At 39.0% G+C, this 19,152-nt stretch overlaps 1 protein-coding gene across 1 annotated transcript in view; it reads left to right on the top strand.

The window, feature by feature from the left end:
- ANKFN1 (ankyrin repeat and fibronectin type III domain containing 1) overlaps positions 1–19,152 on the top strand; it is a 451,629-nt gene that overhangs the window by 392,236 nt on the left and 40,241 nt on the right. The window contains exons 13-16 of the mRNA XM_041724056.1: positions 2,368–2,467; positions 2,885–3,017; positions 3,492–3,608; positions 10,249–10,464. Of these exons, the coding sequence (XP_041579990.1) occupies positions 2,368–2,467; positions 2,885–3,017; positions 3,492–3,608; positions 10,249–10,464 (566 nt within the window). The remainder of the gene's footprint in view (positions 1–2,367; positions 2,468–2,884; positions 3,018–3,491; positions 3,609–10,248; positions 10,465–19,152) is intronic.

Raw genomic sequence — 19,152 nt, 5'->3', positions numbered from 1 at the left:
CTTTGTTTCTCTCTCAGGCTATTAATGATAGGCTTCATTTCTTTTTATAGTTTCTTCTCTCAGCATTGTCTCCCCTCTAAATTGCTCTTTTATTTTTTATTTTGGTCTCTGTCTTTCCTATTAGATGCTTTTCACATCGTCTGGTGATCTTTGGATGTTCACTGACAATTAAGAAAGAGTCAATAGCTGTTGGGGAGCTCTGGGCACTTGGATAGGGCTCTTTATCTATATAGATATAGCCTATCACTGTAAGCTCATCTGGCATGGCCTTTTCTTTAAGAAACCAATGAAAGCAATGTCAGAAGCTTTGGGTGAATTCTCTTAGTCCAGTCAGAGTCTCCAGAAAGGTTTCTTCCAATGTCCTTAATGGAGGGTGTAAGTTTGAGTATCAATGTTCTGAGAGCCTGGTGGGGAAATAACCTATAGTGGAAACTTTCATTTAATCCACCTGTTTTGGGTACAGTACTACCATCCCACCCCCACTTTTAACTGTACTCCATGTCTGCCACTCTAGAAACCCATTTTTATGTTTTTCAGAGAATAAGCCACTGGAGCTTTTTTTCTAGAGTGGGGAAGGGGCATTTGTTCAGCTATACAGGTTAGAGGAGAAGATCCAGAAGTCCAACTGCTTTTTAAACATCCCTCTTATTTTAGCTCCATACTCATCCCCCACTTTCAGCAGTATGTGGTACCCAAGGGGTGAATCAGGTTACTTCTCAGCCTTCTCCACCGCTGGCTTAGGATTCATCTTTCTCAAGTCTGCTAAAATCCATCTGTTCATCTGCTTTCCAACTACCAAAGTTCACTTGCTTTTGTTTCCTTTCCCATCTCTTTGTCTTTATAGATTTATGTAGTTTCCTTTTTTTTTTTTTAATTCTTTTTACTCTGGTTTGAGTGAGATTTAGGAAGTATGTAATAGATTATGTTCAATATGCTGCCTTTAACCGGAAGTCCCAGGAGCATCATTTTCAAGCACAGTATGACCAGCCAAATTCGTGTTCAAGTCAGAAAAAAATGTTTTTGTTTTGTTCTGCCAGGATTAACCATTCCCAGCACTAGCTTGAAGCTGGCATGAAAGTTTGTGTCAGCTTATTCCCAACTGGTCCTATAGGATCATAAGCAGAGCCATACTAGACCTCAGCCACAGGCTATTGCCCAGCTTTCCACACCTAACAGCAGTGACACAGACCATATTCTCACCCCAGTGACATCTGTCTGAAGTTTGGTGATGACCCCCAACAACCTCAGCTTCTCTTGATTACACAGAATATGAGAATTGAAATCAGTGATCAGGGATCCCTGGGTGGCGCAGAGGTTTGGCGCCTGCCTTTGGCCCAGGGCGCCATCCTGGAGACCCAGGATCGAATCCCACGTTGGGCTCCTGGTGCATGGAGCCTGCTTCTCCCTCTGCCTGTGTCTCTGCCTCTCTCTCTCTCTCTGTGTGACTATCATAAATAAATAAAAATTAAAAAAATAAAATAAAATAAAATCTTGAAATCAGTGATCATTTAGCTTAGCTCCATGGAGTACTATTTTAAAAACTATCTGGGGAAGCCTGCAAATTTTATCAGTGAAAGCTCTAGGTTGTAAATAGAAGGGATAAACAGAAGCAATGAATGATACGCTCACCAATGTAGCCACCGAACCTTGCACATAGTAGTGTACAGAAAAATATTTGTTTAGCAAACTAATGTCTCCATTTTTCTGGTACTGGCTTTTTATTCTTGAGCAATCCATTTTAACCTCTCAATCTCAGTTTCTTCTTCTGAATAATAACAATCATACCTATGCCTACAACTATTTTTGTAAGCCAACATATACACTGGAAAAAATTGCCCCAGAATGCTAGCAGCAGTTGAACTAAAGTGGCAAGATGATATGGGTGGAGTTTTGTTCTTTTTATCTATTTTCCAGACTTTCTGTAATGTGCCTATATCAACTGTATAATGAAAAAAAAAATTAATGGAATATGTGGACAAACGAGAAGAGCTTTGCCAGCACTGAGAAATGTGTGAATATTAAAGGCAATGGGAGGAGGGCAAAGATTTTATTCCATTTCTTTTTATCCTACATTATAATAAATCACTCATCTGGAAAATATAAACAAAATGCCTAAGTAGTTTCCCTTGGAGTTATAAATGTTACTAATCTCCAACATTTTTGAGGAACTGATCATTAATTGAAGTAACCACTGGCAACTCAAGAGATGAACTTTTTGTAGTAATGAATGAGCTGAAATCCTACATGAACTGAGGATAAGTGACACCAATGGCATGGGGAAGAGGAAGGCAGGAAGGTGGGAAGAAGGTACTAGGAGTGTTATACTGCCAATGGAATTTACACTGTATTTTTTTTTCTGTGTTTCAGAAACTTCAAAATTACAAACCACAGGCCGCAAGCAGTCAGTCTCAAGGAGCCTGAAACACCTATTCCATTCCTCAAATAAGTTTGTGAAGACTTTAAAACGGTGGGTCCTATGAAGCTTTTCCAGTAGGTCTTCATTTCTCAGGAATCAGCTGGTTTGGATTCTTAGTAGACAGTTGGTGACTGGGTGATGACGGGCACTGAGGGGAGCACTTGACGGGATGAGCACTGGGTGTTATGCTATATGTTGGCAAATTGAACTCCAATAAAAAAATATACCAAAAAAAAAAAAAAAGAAAGTTAGTACAAATTTTTCCTTGTTATTAAAAGAGTTGAAATTCACTTTTCTCCTGAGAATTTGGGCAAGATAATAATTTCACTGAGTTCTAGCCTGTGAACATGTGCTCATAGGTATATTTTAAATGATCTTTTATCATGACCAAAAATATATTTTTCCATGATTCATGCTTGGCAGAAGTGACACATGGAGACAATTTTTTATTTTACTTTTGTTTTTTAGGGGACTCTACATAGCCGTTATATTTTATTACAAAGACAATATGTTAGTCACCAACGAAGATCAAATACCGATTGTTGAAATTGATGACTCTCACACCAGTTCCATTACACAAGATTTTCTGTGGTTCACAAAGGTATACTCGGTTCTGATTTCATTTTCCCCCAGTTTGCACCAATGTTTCTTTGCATAAATCTCAGAAACCTTTGTTGAGGAGTCTTCAGTGATCAAAGTATTGGGGTGGGAGTAAATTATCTCAAAAGTCTTCTTTCAGCCCTGATATGCCCTGTGCCATAAAAAAATGCCAAAGTAGCATCTACGCTACATTTTCAAAGCAAAGAAGCTTGCGCCCTGTCAGATTGTGTCTCCACTATTCTGAGTTATGGGGTCATTTGGCAAAGACTAAAATGTGGATCTGACTATTTCATTAACATTCAGATCTTTTTCCAATTGGATAGAGATCAAAAAGTTGTTTTGCATGTATCTGAAAATGGACTGGAGAACAAACATCAGGGGTCAGGTTTCCTTTTCCCTGCTTTTTGCTTTGATGCCACAACCTAAATCATGTACTGGCTTGGATGATGATATGACCTCGTGACTTTTTTTGCAGCTGTCTTGTATGTGGGAAGATATAAGGTGGTTAAGACAAAGCGTACCTATTTCCATGTCCTCATCCACAGTGCTGCAAACTCGGCAGAAGATGCTCGCAGCAACAGCCCAGCTACAGGTGAGGGGCCAGGCTTCAATCCAGATTCCCACAGAAATCTTAAAAAGCTTGGTCAGCTCGGTTACCAAGTCTACCTGGAAAGGAAAAGGATGGTCTTCCTTCTCTTTCAGATCCCTAAGAATATAAAGGCTTCTTAGGCAGTCTGAGCTGCACATCTGTTCACGTAGGGAAACTGTGCCTTTGGCAATTTCCTGGACAAGGAGCAAGGGTCTCTCTTCAAGAGTCTAGGAGTGACCCCCTAAACAAGAGGTGAGACTTGAGTTCTGGATTTGATATTAATCAGTCAACTCATTTCTCATTTCTGGGCCTCAGTTTCATCACTTGTAAAATAAGAGGAGTTTGATTCAATCACAGGACAAACCCTTGCTGCTCTGGTATCCTGTGCATCTATGAGCACATAGAGATGGAAAGAGAGACCAGCAGATATTTTGAATAATTTCTTCACTTGATCTTTTTGTTAAAGCACAGGAATTTGCATATATTTTTGCTTACTTTATGGAAAGAAAGAAAGAAGAGAAAAGAAAAGAAAAGAAAAAAAAAGAAAAGAAAAGAAGACAAGCTAGCTCTTAGAAGCTTACCTTTAATCCCAAATTTATTCATCCTTCCTTCTATATTATTAACCTAATCAGATCAGGTTCCCAAGTCCAACAAGAACATTTGTAGGTTGCAAAGCCCCTCTCATAAATGACACTGAATTTTAACCAAGTTCTTCTGGGTTTTCCTTTCACTGTTTTCTATTATCTGAATTTGTGGTTCTAGCTATACAGAATTGGAAGTTTTTAAGAGATCACTGAACTTTTATCAGTGATGGGTATTTACCTACAAAGCTGTCAGTTACATAAACCCCAGAAATACACATAACAGGAATCTATGTAAGCTATGTTTGGCCAGGCCATACCAGCCAAGGCATAAAAATAGGATCATAACAACAAAAAAAAAAAATTCTGTGGCTCCACCCCCACCAGCAATTACAGGAACTTCATTTCTTGACCCACACAATAACAATTCAACCACCTGAAATAGTAACAATTATTGTGTTGCTATTATAATTCTGAAAGGCAACTCTTACTCCTTCTGGGCTACACTTCATTGCATAAACAGGTTACTGCCTGTGTGCTGAGCTGCCTCAGAGATTTTAACAAACAGTGGGCTCTATTTCAACTCACTCTTGGCTACAAAATTTTCTTCAACTCAAGGAAAAGTTCTTGGAGCTGGGCCATGATGACTGTACTGAATTCAAAGTGTCCCTTCCTTTCATCACTAATCAGCCTTAGGTGGAATAAGCCACTGCACCTCAAACTGCTCTTTCCCTAGGATAAAGCCACCTCATTCTCAGGAGGCTCTTTGGTACCTTAGATAAGTTCTTTCTCAAGAGACTCAGGCACCTTAGCGGATTCTTCATCAACCCACCATAGAGCCCAGACATGCTTGGATCACACTGAACAAGCTTAGAATTTCAAATGGGCCTCTTTATTTCTAGAACATATCCATCTCATATCAGTAACATGAGAAGGGTCTGGCTGTCATAGCCAGTGAAGCTAGATGCTGAGGTGGTAGAGAGAAGTCATGATGGTCAGTATCCCCCTACTCAACTACTCCCTGCAAATAGTTCTTGGATTTCCCTGGCCCCCCAATGTATTGACCCCACCACTTTTCATAATTTATCAACCCCCTTCTGATGCCATTTCCTTCTTTGTCCGGCTTAGATTCCTTGGCCCATTCTAATCACTCCCTTGAAAATATTCTAAATGTCTGGCTGCTGTCTCCCCCCATATTATTAAAGAAAAATTCCAAGCCTGGATGAATCCAACATGTCTACACTGGATTATTTGCACACTACTGCATAAAAGTCACCAAAAAAGGGGGGGCTGGTTTTGTTGTTGTTGTTGTTAAATTCATGGCTATAATTCTCACATATGTTACCTAGTGATCACATTCCATCTCTCTACTAACTTCACTTTCCCAAACTATAAGGCAACTATTTAAAACTTTCTCTTGCACCTCTATCCCTTCCCCACACTCTCCATCCCCATATCAGGTGATGACTTCACTGTATAATTCATTAAGAAAATAAATTGGAATTCTTTTCCCACTACCAACTTACAAAGCCTCCTGGCATTGATCTTTCTCTTTCATTGCTCCTATTACAATAGTATTCGTTGGATAAATAAATCTATTTGTCCAAACCCTGCAGCCTAAAGATCACACTTGGGGTACTCTTATTTAAAAGAAGGATCACAGAAATGTACCCTCATGCCATAGTCACCACCTGAATAGTTCACCAGCCCTGCATGGTGACCAGCACCTCACAGTGCTCAGTAAATAGTTACCCTTTACAGTGCCCATCAAAGGCCAGAGCACTGCTAGGCATTCCCTTCCCTACTTCACATTTCTGTTCACCTGCTTAAATAACAGGAGTCATGTCTTATTTATTTATTTATTTATTTATTTAGATCCTATTGCCCAAACTATTTGCTGATCTTTAGGATGAAAATATCTGAAAATTGTGAACCCACCTTTGATGTTTAGGTAGTGAGAGGGAAATGACAAGGCACAGAAACATACCTCACAAGAGGAAGAAAACTGAATTTGGGAAAACTGCTACTTAATATTTCAGGTCTCTTTGCTAAACTAACATTTTTTACAATGTTATGAGGAAAATAAAAATGCATTCTTAAATAGCTTGATTGGCATCAGCCATACATAAATCCTGTGGACCTACCTCCGGTATATTTCACTGTACTGTCCTCTCCTTTCCAGTATCACTACCACTGCCTGATTACCCCAATTACATCAAAAGCCTCCAAAGTCATGCTCCTGCTCCCAGTATTCTATATATTAGAATATATATATATATATATATATATATATATATATATATATATATTCCAATATACTCTAATCCATTCTCCACACTTCTGCCAGAGTAGCCAAAAAAGATTCTCACCACATCATGCCCTAATGCTCTTTCAAGAGCGGCTCTTTATCCCCATCATCACCATCTTTCTCCTCCTCCTGTTTCCACAGCACACTGACTTGCCTTCATTACAGTGCATACCAACCACTGAGCACCAGGTGCCTTATATTCCAATTTCTGCTCTATAGTGAAGTCCTTTAATACATAATAATAAGTAATAATTACAAAACAACTTTTATTTCACAGAATACATTCCAGGCACTGTGATAAGTGCTTTACAAACTATATCTCACTTAATCTCCACCCACTACACCCTAATGAGAAATTTTTTTTTAAGATTTTATTTATTTATTCATGAGAGACACAGAGAACAAAAGAGAGAAAGAGAGGCAGAGATACAGGCAGAGACACAGGCAGAGGGAGAAGCAGGCTCTATGCAGGGAGCCCGATGTAGGACTCCATCTCGGGACTCCAGGATCACGCCCTGGGCTGAAGGCAGGCACTAAACTGCTGAGCCACCCAGGGATCCCCAGGAAGTAGTATTATTGATAATCATTTAACAAATGGTAAAACTGAGGACTAGAAAGGTTATATAATTTGCCCAAGGTCATATTAATAGGAAGTAGCACAGTCTGGATACAAATCAAGATCTACATAACTCTAAAGCCTGCATTCTTTCCAATACTTTTATCATCTTATTATGTATTCATTTACAAAAAGCATACAAAAATTTTAAATAGAAGAAATTATCCACATAGTTTGAAAAGTCAAAATAGTCTATCCTGCATCATTTGAAGCTGATTTAGGAGAAGTGGTCTTAGATTTATTTGAAAGAAAGTAAAGTATGAATTAATTAATTGATTAATATGACCTAAGGAGGAAGAAAAACAATTATCTGCCATAATTTGGATTAAAAATAATAAGATGAGAAAACCTGTAAGTGGCCAAACCCCACACTGTTTTTTCCACCCTTAGGAAAATGACAGAGTCCCCAAGGGGCAGAAGTGTACACTGCTTTCACATTGAGGGTTATCTGAAATACTTATCCTCAAAATAAGTAATTATCTCACACTGAGGATTGGTTACATTAAACTTTCCTTCTCCATTACCTTCAGAAATTAGTGCTAGTGAGTAAAATCCAGGTAACAACTTATGAATACCATGTCTTTTTCATTTTTCAGAAGAGGGATAAAGGTTTCCCCATAATTTTACTGCCCTTTTCTAGGCCTTAATATCTCTACTCTGGATTTCCTTCAACTTCCCATGTCCCCCAAGCTGAATAAAGGTCTCTAAATAGTGTGCTTATCTGTCTAAGGCTTATTGATAGTCCTGTGATTTGTTCTAATTACAACCTAGATGCATTCCTATGAGCCATCAGGTAGCTTTTATTCTTCTTTAACTTGTAGGATCCTTGGGGTTCCCAGATTTCCCAATCTTGATTGCATAGCATGACAGGCATCAAGATGGTTTGGTTTTCCTTTAGGTCCTAAAGAATCTCAAATTTGCCCTCTTGGAACATGGTTGCAGTTTATTTTCACAAGGATATTCTGTTTTGAAATTGGGCTCTACCCAGAGCTAGCTATCCAACCCAATTTGATGTCAATAAAGAATTTCAGGGAGACTTTTAGTGCCTTCTTATTCAAACTATTGGTCAACATATCCAAAGCTGATGGTGAACCACTGATGAAAACTCTGCTTAAATGAAATGACCACCACATTCAATGTCTCCTCATCAGCTTTGGTCCAAAATAAATTATATTTTCCAGTGTCCTAATGACAAAATGTTAATTCAGTCAACAAAGACTTATTGAGCTATTAATATGTGCCAGGCACTATGCAAGTAACCCAGAGACACAGAAATAAAACAACCATGAGCTCATGACATGTACATCAATCTGCAGGAAAGCCGGATATAAATTTGTACAGGGAGCAATTCTGGACAAAAGAAGGGATGGTAAATTCTGAGAGAGTTGGGAAAGTCTTCCCAGAAAGGATGAAACCTAGGCGGAGACTTGAAAAGGAGTAAGTGTAAGCCAGGGTGGGATTCCAACTAGAATATGCAGAAAGGCCATACCCCAGTTATGTGAAGCTTGAGAGTTTACAAAATACTTTCTCAAGCATTGTTTCACTGAATCTCCCAAACACTCTGTAACGTAAGGATTATATAAGGGCTAACCCCTTAATTTTAGATGATGAAACTCAGGGCTAGAAAGGGTAAATGACTTTTCAGAAGTCTAAGAGTTAATGAACAGCAGCCCGTCCTGAAACTCAACACCAGTATAACTAAAGGCTCAGCATCAGTGGTGTGCTGGCGCCAACTTGTACTGGCTCAGGAGAGCCAACTATTAAATACTCAGGAATTTTGAAAGCCTGTTGTCAAACTCTTGGTACCTTGGTAGCTTTAAATCAGCCAGCATAAGTGGGAGCATTTACACCACAGAAATTGGCCTATGTTCTAAAGCAGGTCTTCTTTTCTTTGATAGCCAGTTTACTTCTCAGTATTTATCAGTATTACTTGGCAGCAAACTGCCTTTAGTTAAAACTGTCTTACTGCAGAGGGCTGGATGAAAAGCTTTACTCAATTAACTTCTCTATGGTTTAGAAGTCAATTACTGAAAAGGAATAATCTGACTGAATAATTAAATTATTTTTAAAAATAATGATCCCACCAAATGTTTATATGTCAATAATTATTTATGAAATAAATTTCTTACTTATGTGTCCAGTGTTAATGAGGAAAAATAAAAGATATAAGACACAGTCTCTACCATGAAGGAACATTCCAGTGTTTTCATAGCTGCAGATATGGACCAGCTGGTGCATTCATTTTTAGGTCATCCATGTCACTTTTCCAAGTTCCAGTTCTACTTTTGCTCTCCTGCTAACAGGTCATCAACATTTACCTGAGCTCACAAATGGCAACTGGGAGCTCTGAGATGATTTATGTGATTTTTGAAAAATCACAGATATTCAAAGTAAAAGGGTATTTTTATCTTATTCGTCCAGTGTTCTAGGTTAGAAATCTTCAAACCCTGCATATTTTTAAAACTCTGTTTATTTTAGTAACATCTGCCTGAGCCCCTCCACATTTGATGTGGTGTCTTTCTCCTCCTATCTTACTAAAAGTATTGTCTGCCTCAGTTGACCTAGCTCACAAACAATTTTAATGTAATTTTAAATAAATAGAATCCCCTGAAATGCAGATAAGTCAAACCAGGCCAATCTCCCAATTAAAGTATCTTGAAAGGAATGTGCTCATTTAGGGACCTGTACAATGTGCTACATTGTCAATTCACTTCTTCATTTTAAACAACCCCAGTTCATACCAGCTTACTGTAGATCTCTTGAAAACTCCACAAGTGGCATACTTGAAATATCAGGCATTTTTCTTTAAAACATCTGGGATTCTCTTCAAGTGCTGGTAACTGAGGTCTATGTACTGGTGTGTCTATGTGGGTAAGAGATATTTACAGATATTGAATTTGCTTAAAAAAACATAATTTTGTGCCTCTTGCTATAATCTTTGCAGGCTTATGGTGAAGAGATTTTCTTTGAGCTTCTGTTAAGTACATTTCTGCAGTGCCACATATTCTAGGTTTAAGTTTGCTTGAAAAAAAAAAACTTTTCAGAAATATCAGTTAATTATGCAGTGTCTTTTGTTGCAATTATGTTACTTTGTTTGTACAATATCATCCCAGCTACCAGAAATCTATTTGTTTCTAGAATTTACTTGGAACACACAACTTGGGAAGAGTTTACTATGAACCCATTAAAGACCGGCATGGAAACATCCTCATAGTCACCATCAGAGAAGTGGAGATGCTCTATTCATTTTTTAATGGCAAATGGATGCAGATCTCAAAGCTACAAAGCCAGAGGAAGTCTTTGTCAACACCTGAGGAGCCAACAGCCTTAGACATTTTGCTGATAACCATCCAGGTATGTAGTCTTTTCAGTTTTCTAATACTGTATATTTAAAGTTTCAAACACACTTAGTGAGGCTCTAGTGAAATATACCAAGAGCCATTTACAAACGCAGTGATGGAGTCGAGAGGGCCCAGAGGTATTTCATTGCTTGTATTCCACACATAGGAAAGATTCAGAAGCTTATTTTTTATTTATCACTCTCCAGATCTGGAATTCATCAAGCAGTACAAGTGGTGAGCATTCTGAAAATACCCCTGGCCAATGAACCAATGAGAAACATTGAGACAAATGTTTGAGTAGGGGTCTACAGGTAATATAATCAAAACATTAAAACAATACCTGAAGGAACTATAATAATAATAATACATTTCTGGACTCTGTATGTGTGTATGTATGTGTATAAAACATTCTGAACAAAAACACTCTTTAACACATATTTACTCAGTTGTTCCTTATAATGCTCCCCTGGGTCAGACAGGCATGATGAAGTGCATTTTAGGAAATGAAATGACTGAGATTCAGAGATTGTATGACATATGGCCACAGAAAGAGACAGAGTTAGTGAAGCTAATGAAGCTCCAGCACATTCAGCTCTTCACTTGCACAAGCCCCTTCCAATGCCCTGGCAGAGACCTTTACAATTTTGTATTCTTCTCCTTAAAGAAGGCTCCCAAAATTGTATTCACTTCAGTTCCTGCAAAACTTGCATTTGTCCCTGGGCACACACCTAGACAATGACAGAGCTGAAACCTAAATTCAGTTCTTCTGACTGGAATCATGCTTCTTTCTGCCATGTCACATCACATTTCCAGGCAGGAGTTAGGATTTCAGTCATGAGGGATTGAAATGAAATCAATGATGGAAGGCTCATATGAGAACAGAACAGCAACCAAAATTCAAAATTTAGCCAGCTTAGATCAAAATTCAGGCAGGCTGGCATAACCAGGATACAAAGTATATCTTCTGTTCCTGAGTCCAGCACTTTCTCCACACAACACCCCTCACATGTTCTTATGGGAATTCTTTTTCTTTCATTCATTCTTTTTCTTTCACATGGTTTCTTTTTCTTTCTTTCATTCTTTTTTTATTTTTATTTTTTTATAGATTTTATTTATTTATTCGTGAGACACACACACACACACACACAGAGAGAGAGAGAGAGAGAGAGAATGGCAGAGACACAGGCAGAGGGAGAAGCAGGCTCCGTGCAGGGAGCCTGACGTGGGACTCGATCCCAGATCTCCAGGACCACGCCCTGGGCTGAAGGCGGCACTAAACTGCTGAGCCACCTGGGCTGCCCTCATTCTTTTTTTAAACCCAGTCATGGGGATGAGTTCTATAGCACTCTCCAGTTAGACGGTAAAGCTGGCAGAAACACCTACCTTGATGGAGCCCTGTGCAACCAATGGAATATATGTACAAGACAGCCAGTCCAGAGTAATGGGAAAGAAAGGGCTCTGTCCCATATAAATAAGTCAAACCTGAGCCTTGGTGCCTGTGATCTTTCATGATCACCCTAAAAAGCTAAGCCACCAACCCACTGTCTTATTTTCATTCCCCACTGAGGAGTTATTGATATAATAATCTCACCTTTCCAACCTTTGCACTAGCCCAAACCAGAATAGAGTCCAGTGTTGCAAAGGTAAGCTAATTGGTCAAAGCCAATACCTCTGGCTTTGATTTTATGGAATCTGGGTTCATATGAAATTGATAGGGGGTGCGTGTGTATATGTATGTGTGTGTAGGAGGTGGAGGCAGGGAACACAGACACATTCGTGGCTCCCCTCTTCACCCTTTATAAGCAAGTGCTAAAAGAAACATTTAAAAAATCATAATAAATTGAGCTTTTACAGGGTGACTAATACACTAATCCCCTATAGGGATAAACTGGGGTCTGGGCTACCTTTGCTCCTAGAAACACAGCACAGGCCCCAGCATGATATAATACCTGGTTTCTCCTAGACTTATTACATTAAAAATGTGTTACAGGTGCAGAAAAATTCCAATCTGGCGAAAGGTTGTTAGAGAAGGAGACCAAAAATAGAGTTAAGATCAGGTTTCCACACAGATTCAAGTGGAAAATTTACCCCCTCTGACTGGCATATTTCTGCTTGATGTCATTCCCACCAACCCCCACTCTCCTTCTTCTCCTCCTATTTCTTCTCTCTCCCCTCCTTCCTACAGGTCTTATACTGGAGAGGAAATGGGGGATAAAACTACTGGGGCTGGTATCCAATCACTCCTGGACTTTAATTATGTCAGGAGTTGGCCCCACCAACTCAACATGGAAGTTGTCACAAGTCTTGGTCTTTGCCCAAAGCAGGCTGGGTAACTTCCCATAATTCTAGGCCACAAGCCACTCTCGTCTCTCATGGTCAGTAAAGTGATGACCATCGGGCCTTCAGACTGGAAGCTTAGACTTCTTCCTGCCGTATCGCAACACATACTGAGGCACCACTTTGGAATCTGACTGACTGGATATGATTCCTGACTCCATTTTGTCTAGTTATGAGAGTTGGGCAATTTACTTAATTTCTGATCCCTCCTATTTCCTCTTCTGCAAGAAACTCTACTTCATAGGGTTCTAACAATACATAAAGCATTATAAGAGTAGCATAAAGTGAGCACTCAATAAGTATTAGTGATTATTATTTCTCTACTCAGAAAAATCCAAATAATGCTTGGTCATCCTCAGAGCATACCTACGCCATCTCCTCTCATCCCTACCCTCCCAAAGACCCTGGAATTGCCTCAATCATCCCTTGGGGTATTGCACCACTCCCTCTACCTTTCCATAAGATCGAAGGAAAAGATGTATAAAATTGTATGGTTTGCAATGGGGTTTTCAAAACAGAAAAGGACTCTAACAAAATCTGGGCTCCAGGGAAGCTCCATGGTCTAACCCTTTCAAATTCCTGACCCTCTCAAGTCCCAGACCTTCATTACTGCCCTTTCTCATATCTAGAAGAAAGAAATTCTTCCCATACTTGCCTGGGAAGAAGAGAATTATTATGAACAAATTATAGTCCCTCTGAGCAAACTAATTAGCAATGAGAATATTTCCAATAGGGATGCTCCTCTCAGTGCTGAATTACTCAGTGATCTTCAGAGTCACCTTAATAACTGGAAACTTCACAGGTGAACTCTGAAGATTAATCTTTCACATTCATACTCTATTTTCAAGTTTATAACACGCTGTCACATCTATAATATCATCTGATTTTCATGAAAACCCAGTGAGATTGGGTGGGCAATTTTATTATGTCCTGTTCACAGATGAAGCTACAGATTTCAGAGAAATAACTCTTCAAGGTCATTATCAGCCAAAAAGCAGCATAAGAGAAACTAGGACCCAAATCTCCTGACTCCTAGCCAAATCCCCCTCTCGTTCTGCTAAGCCACTTTACAGCCCTCCCCCTCCTTTTCTCTGAATACTTGGGGAGAAAAAGGGTCATCCTAGAGAGAAGCCCGTGAAACTTGCCTTCTGTCCCCTCCCGGCTCTGTTCTTCTCCTTAGGCATTCCTTGTCACCCAGTGTCTCCTTACACCTGCAATGTCCAGGACCTACTATCTCTTCTGCCCTTTCCTGTTGTTTTTTTTTTCTAGCATAATCCTGCTCTTTCTACCTTCAAACAGCCCCTAACATGGGGATCAAAAACTACAGGAATCAGGAAGATGAATGAAAATGAGCCCATCAAGCTGGACATGAGAAACAATTGGATTCACACAAAAACTCATTTAGCTATGTTCAAAGCAGAATTATTCAAGTAGCCAAAGAGTGGAAACAGCCAAATGTCCAAAAACTAATGAATGGATAAACAAAACTGGTATATCCATACAATGGAATATTACTCAGCCACAAAAATTAGTGAAGTACTGATCCATGCAGCAAAGTAGATGAACCTTTAGAACATTATGCTAAATGAAAGAAGCCAAGCACAAAATGCCACATATAATACAATTCCATTTATACAAAATATCCAGACTATGCAAATCCACAGAGATGAGTAGTTCCAGGGGCAGAGGGAGGAGAGACTGGGGCATGACAGCTAATAAATACAAGGTTTCTTTGAGGAGTGATGAAGATGATCTGGTATTAGGTAGTGCTGATAGTCACACAAGCTTATGAACACAGGAAAAAAAACCCACAGAATTTCACACTTTAAAAGGGTGAATATTATAGTATGTGAATTATATCTCAATTTAAAAAAAAAGAAAAGAAAAGAAAAGAAATAAGCAGAAGCAACAGAGACTAGAGTAATCCAGAGGGCCCTTGTCTCATCTAAAGAACAGCCCATTCAGCCTCATCTAACTGCAGTGGAAGAAAGTGGTCCCAATGTTGAAATGTTCTCCAGTTTAATTTAAAGAGAAGTTGAAAATCTAGAGTTTTAAATTAAATCTCTTTATTTTTAAAGGTTAGAAAATAATTTAGAAAACTTAAATTCTTTGTAGTGAATATCATCTTGGGCCCACAAAGACTTTTGCTCTCCCTGGACAATTCAGTTTCTGTCCCCTCTGCAACAAAACAAAAGCCCTGTAGTTACTAGAAAAGCATCTATCATTCCTCTAGCTAGCTCTTAGGGATACCTGATCAATGGAGGTTGGTTGGATATACCCTTCCTGGTCACTGCACCAGCATAGCAATTCTCTCCTAGAGGCCCAGCCCCAGACTCCACTACCTCTGGGCCTCTCACTTCATATTTAATAAACATTTTTTTCAGCACCAACTAGGTGCCAGGAACTCTTCTAGGTGCTATAGGAAAAACAAATGAATAAGTCAAGGTCCCTGCTCTCAAGGAGTTCAGTCAAGGGAGGGAGACAGACTTGTAAACAAATCAAGGTAATACAAGGCAGAATTAAACCAGAGCCTGATAGCAGTACAAATAGTGTACTATGGGAGCACAGACAAAGCAGCTATTAATTCTCCCTGGAAATATCAGGGAAGGCGTTGTAGAAGAGGTGACATTTGGCTGAGCCATGAAGGGTAAATTAAGTTCACCAGGTGGAGAAAAAAGAGGGAGAAAGAGAGTGTAGAGAAGGAGGAGGAGAGAGGCAGGGAAGGAGAAAAGAGAAAGGAGAAGAGAAGAAGGGAGGGAGGGAGAGGAGGGAGAAGGAGATGGAGAGAGGGAAGAAGAGAGGAAGGAAGTGAAGGAAGGAAGGAATTAAAGAGAGAATTAAATTAAATGGAGGGCATGGTAAAGTAATGAGGCATAAGGTGGAAAAGTAGATCTAATCCTCCTTTCGGTCCACAATGGACCTTACATAATCCTTATCACAGAGTTAGAAAAACTTGCTACATGTGTCTCTCACACACACTGAAATTTGAGTTCCAAGAAAGGGAGGATCACATCTCATTCATCTTGATGTCATTAATATTTTAGCATGACACTTGATACGTAGTAGGTGCCCAGTAAAAGTTAGTAGAATCAATGAATTCAAGACCAACAAAGAACTAAAGAAGAGATTAGGACACATCTGAAGAAGGAAAAAGCATCCATTTCAGCTGGAGATGAGACACAAAAGGACAATAATGGAAATAAAAGCTAGAAAAACAGATCAGAAGTCCAATCAGGTAATATATAAGCCCACAGACACTGGATTTAGTTTAGGAGGCCTTCCTAGTATACCCTAGATTATGTGAATGGGACAGTTTCTTTTTCTTCCCATACATTTCTCAGGCTCCAAAAACATTCTAGTGAAGGATAAATGACTATTAAAGGCAGGAAAACACAGGTAGATGCTGAGAGTCTTTTTAAAAAAAAAAAAATGAATGAAAGAGTAAATTACTCCATCTAAGAATGGTGTTGGTTTTTACATAACCACAGTGTGTTCCTAACTCTCATTCTATTTGTGGTTAGTTCTAACCCCCACATGTTTTTCTCTTAATCCCATCCTATATTGTATTCCTGAATTTGGGTCTTTATAAGCACATTTTCTTACTAAGTTTCAACTCTAAATATGATAGGTTTATTTTTCTAATGCATAAGATCATACAGAGCTTTATTACTATTTTCTAGAAAATCAAAACCACAACAAATTGGGGACCCGCAATTTTGATACACACATTCTTCATTTCTTTGTCTGGAACATCAATAAATAAGCTAAAGAGACAGGCCCTCAGGACAAGTCCCTACTGGGCCATCACTCAATATGTCAACTGTTCCCACACCATCTCCATTATCCACAAATCTTCCAGATAGTCAGCTTATTAAAGTAATGTGGTCAAGATTCTACTTTTCCTAGATTATCTAGTGAAACAGATCTCACTGGAGATTTCTCTCTGGTCTATGGATTCTGATCTTTTGCTATTGGAAATTAAAGCTGTCTGTGTGATTTGCCCTTCAAAAAACTATGTTGACTCCTATTTAGTGTCTCAGGATTCCTAGGTGACTGAAAATTGATTATTTGATGGTTCTTTCTCATTTTCCCCAAAGATCAATAAGTTGGTGGTCTTTAATTACTAGGGTCATCCTGTGTTTCTCCCCTTCCTGTTTCAAAGATAGGCATATTTGCCCTTTTCTAGTCTCTTGGGACTTTTCCAGCTCCCCATCACTTCTCAAAAATAATGACCCTTGGGTTTGTGGCCACATCTGCTTGTACAGCAAGTACCCTTTGGGTGCATATCATCCAATTCTGCTGATCTGAATACTTCTATTTTCCTCTCTCTCATTAACTTCTCTCATTTCCTTCTCTCATTTGTTTCTCTTGTATTACCTGTTCATTTCTATAATTTTCACATTTTTAAAGTTTTTTTAAAGAGAGAGAGAGAGCAAAAGGGAGCATGAGCTGAAGGAGAGGCAGAGGGAGAGGCAGGCTCCCTGCAGAGGAGGGCTAGATCCCAGCACTCTAGGATCATGACTGGAGTCGAAGGCAGATGCTAACCAACTGAGCCACCCAGGCACCCCTCAAAATTTCACTTTGACAGAACTTCCTCTAGTCTGTTATTTACCTGTGATATTTTCTAAAGAGATAAGACAGAAGATATCAGAAAGTTCTGCCTTATCAATCTCCTGACATTAATAAGAATTCCTTCCTTCTTGATCACAAAATCCAGTTTTTTTCTAGGTTTTGTTTGTTTTGCCAAATAGCACAAAAGTTATTTAGCCTTGCTTTTCTGTACCTGCTAGTTGCGCCTTCCTCCCAATTGTGACATTCTTAATTTGTCCCTCTCATGCTATTCTCCTATGTTCTGGCTGGGGGAGCTGTTCTGACTTCCATATGTTGTGTATCTATTATATACAGAAATAGCTCTGGTTACTAAGGACCAGAGCAATAGAAAACACAGTGCTGCCATTAATAACACATAAAGCAATAGAAAACACAGTGCTGCCATTAATTTCATAGTCTGGTTAAAGAAAAGAATATAAAAGAGGAAAAATAATAAGTACTCTTTCTTCTATATGCCTCCATTGCTGCTATTGTAAAACAAATCTCAGAATATTGTGGTCATTTGTTTACTCATCTGTCTTTCTCAACCTCTTCAAAAGTAAGCATCATATCATGTCCAACTGAAACCCCAGTGTCTCCTGTAGTGCCTGGAACTCAGTATGTTTGATAAAGGATGGAACAGAGGAGATGATACACAAGCATATGTTAGATGTTGCAGATGATGAATTCTACAAAGGAGGGATCGCTCCTTCAGAGTATACAGGTCAAGGAAGGCTTCATATCTCTCTGTTCCATAGAGAATTCTGTACAAGTATAAATGTTTGGTTTTCTCTTCTTTTTTAATCTTCTCTGCATTTCAGGGTAGGGTTGTTTCCTTCTTTTCACTCCCTGGAAAAAGCAGGCTACATTCTGGCCTATAGGAATTCCTCCCTGACTCATCACTCCTAACTCTGTGTTTCAGTTCCCCCACTGCCCAAATGTGGGCATTACCTACTGATACGTATTTCTAATTATTCATTATCTGAGTTCCTGCAGTTGTACAGGAAGGCAAAAGGCACAACCGAAGTAGTTCACTAGAGAGCTGACCACATATAAAACAAGATTCCACTCAAACATCCTTCTGTGCTTAACTTAGGTTGGCACTTCCTGTTGCACCAATAACTTCATTCAGTTTCTGCTGCCTATGGAATATTATAATGTGAAAATACAATGAAAATTCAGGGCAAATCTATTACAAAGCAAATTTTAAAATCTTATAAAAGATACAGAATTTCATGAAGCTGATGAAAATGATGTGGAGACCTAATCAAATCACAGGCAAAGCTATTGACAATTAAGAATCTAGCAGTGGAAGGCCAGTTAACAACTGAAGAACACAAAATGAACAAGAATCTCAAGAGAATGACTTGAATATCAACATTTTTTAAAACCCAGGGGAAAAAAATATGAAGATTTCAATTACTCCTTCAAAAATATCCTCTTCAGGCAACCCCGGTGGCTGAGCAGTTTAGCGCCGCCTTCAGCCCAGGGCGTGATCCTGGAGACCCGGAATCGAGTCCCACGTCAGGCTCCCTGCATGGAGCCTGCTTCTCCCTCTGCCTGTGTCTGCCTCTCTCTCTCTCATTCTGTGTCTCTCATGAATAAATAAATAAAATCTTTAAAAACAAAAACAAAAATATCCTCTTCATGATCACACTGTGAAAGTTAAATGTGAGGAACAGCATTTCAGCTATCATACAATTTAGTCTGAAAAAGGCCAGAAAAAAAAAAAAAAAGGAATCAATACTTGATTCTTTCTTCATCCTCAGAATTA

The sequence above is a fragment of the Vulpes lagopus genome, chromosome 12, assembly GCF_018345385.1.
Source record: "Vulpes lagopus strain Blue_001 chromosome 12, ASM1834538v1, whole genome shotgun sequence".
NCBI classification, from domain to species: Eukaryota; Metazoa; Chordata; class Mammalia; order Carnivora; family Canidae; genus Vulpes; species Vulpes lagopus.
This window is presented reverse-complemented; position numbering and strand designations above follow the sequence as displayed.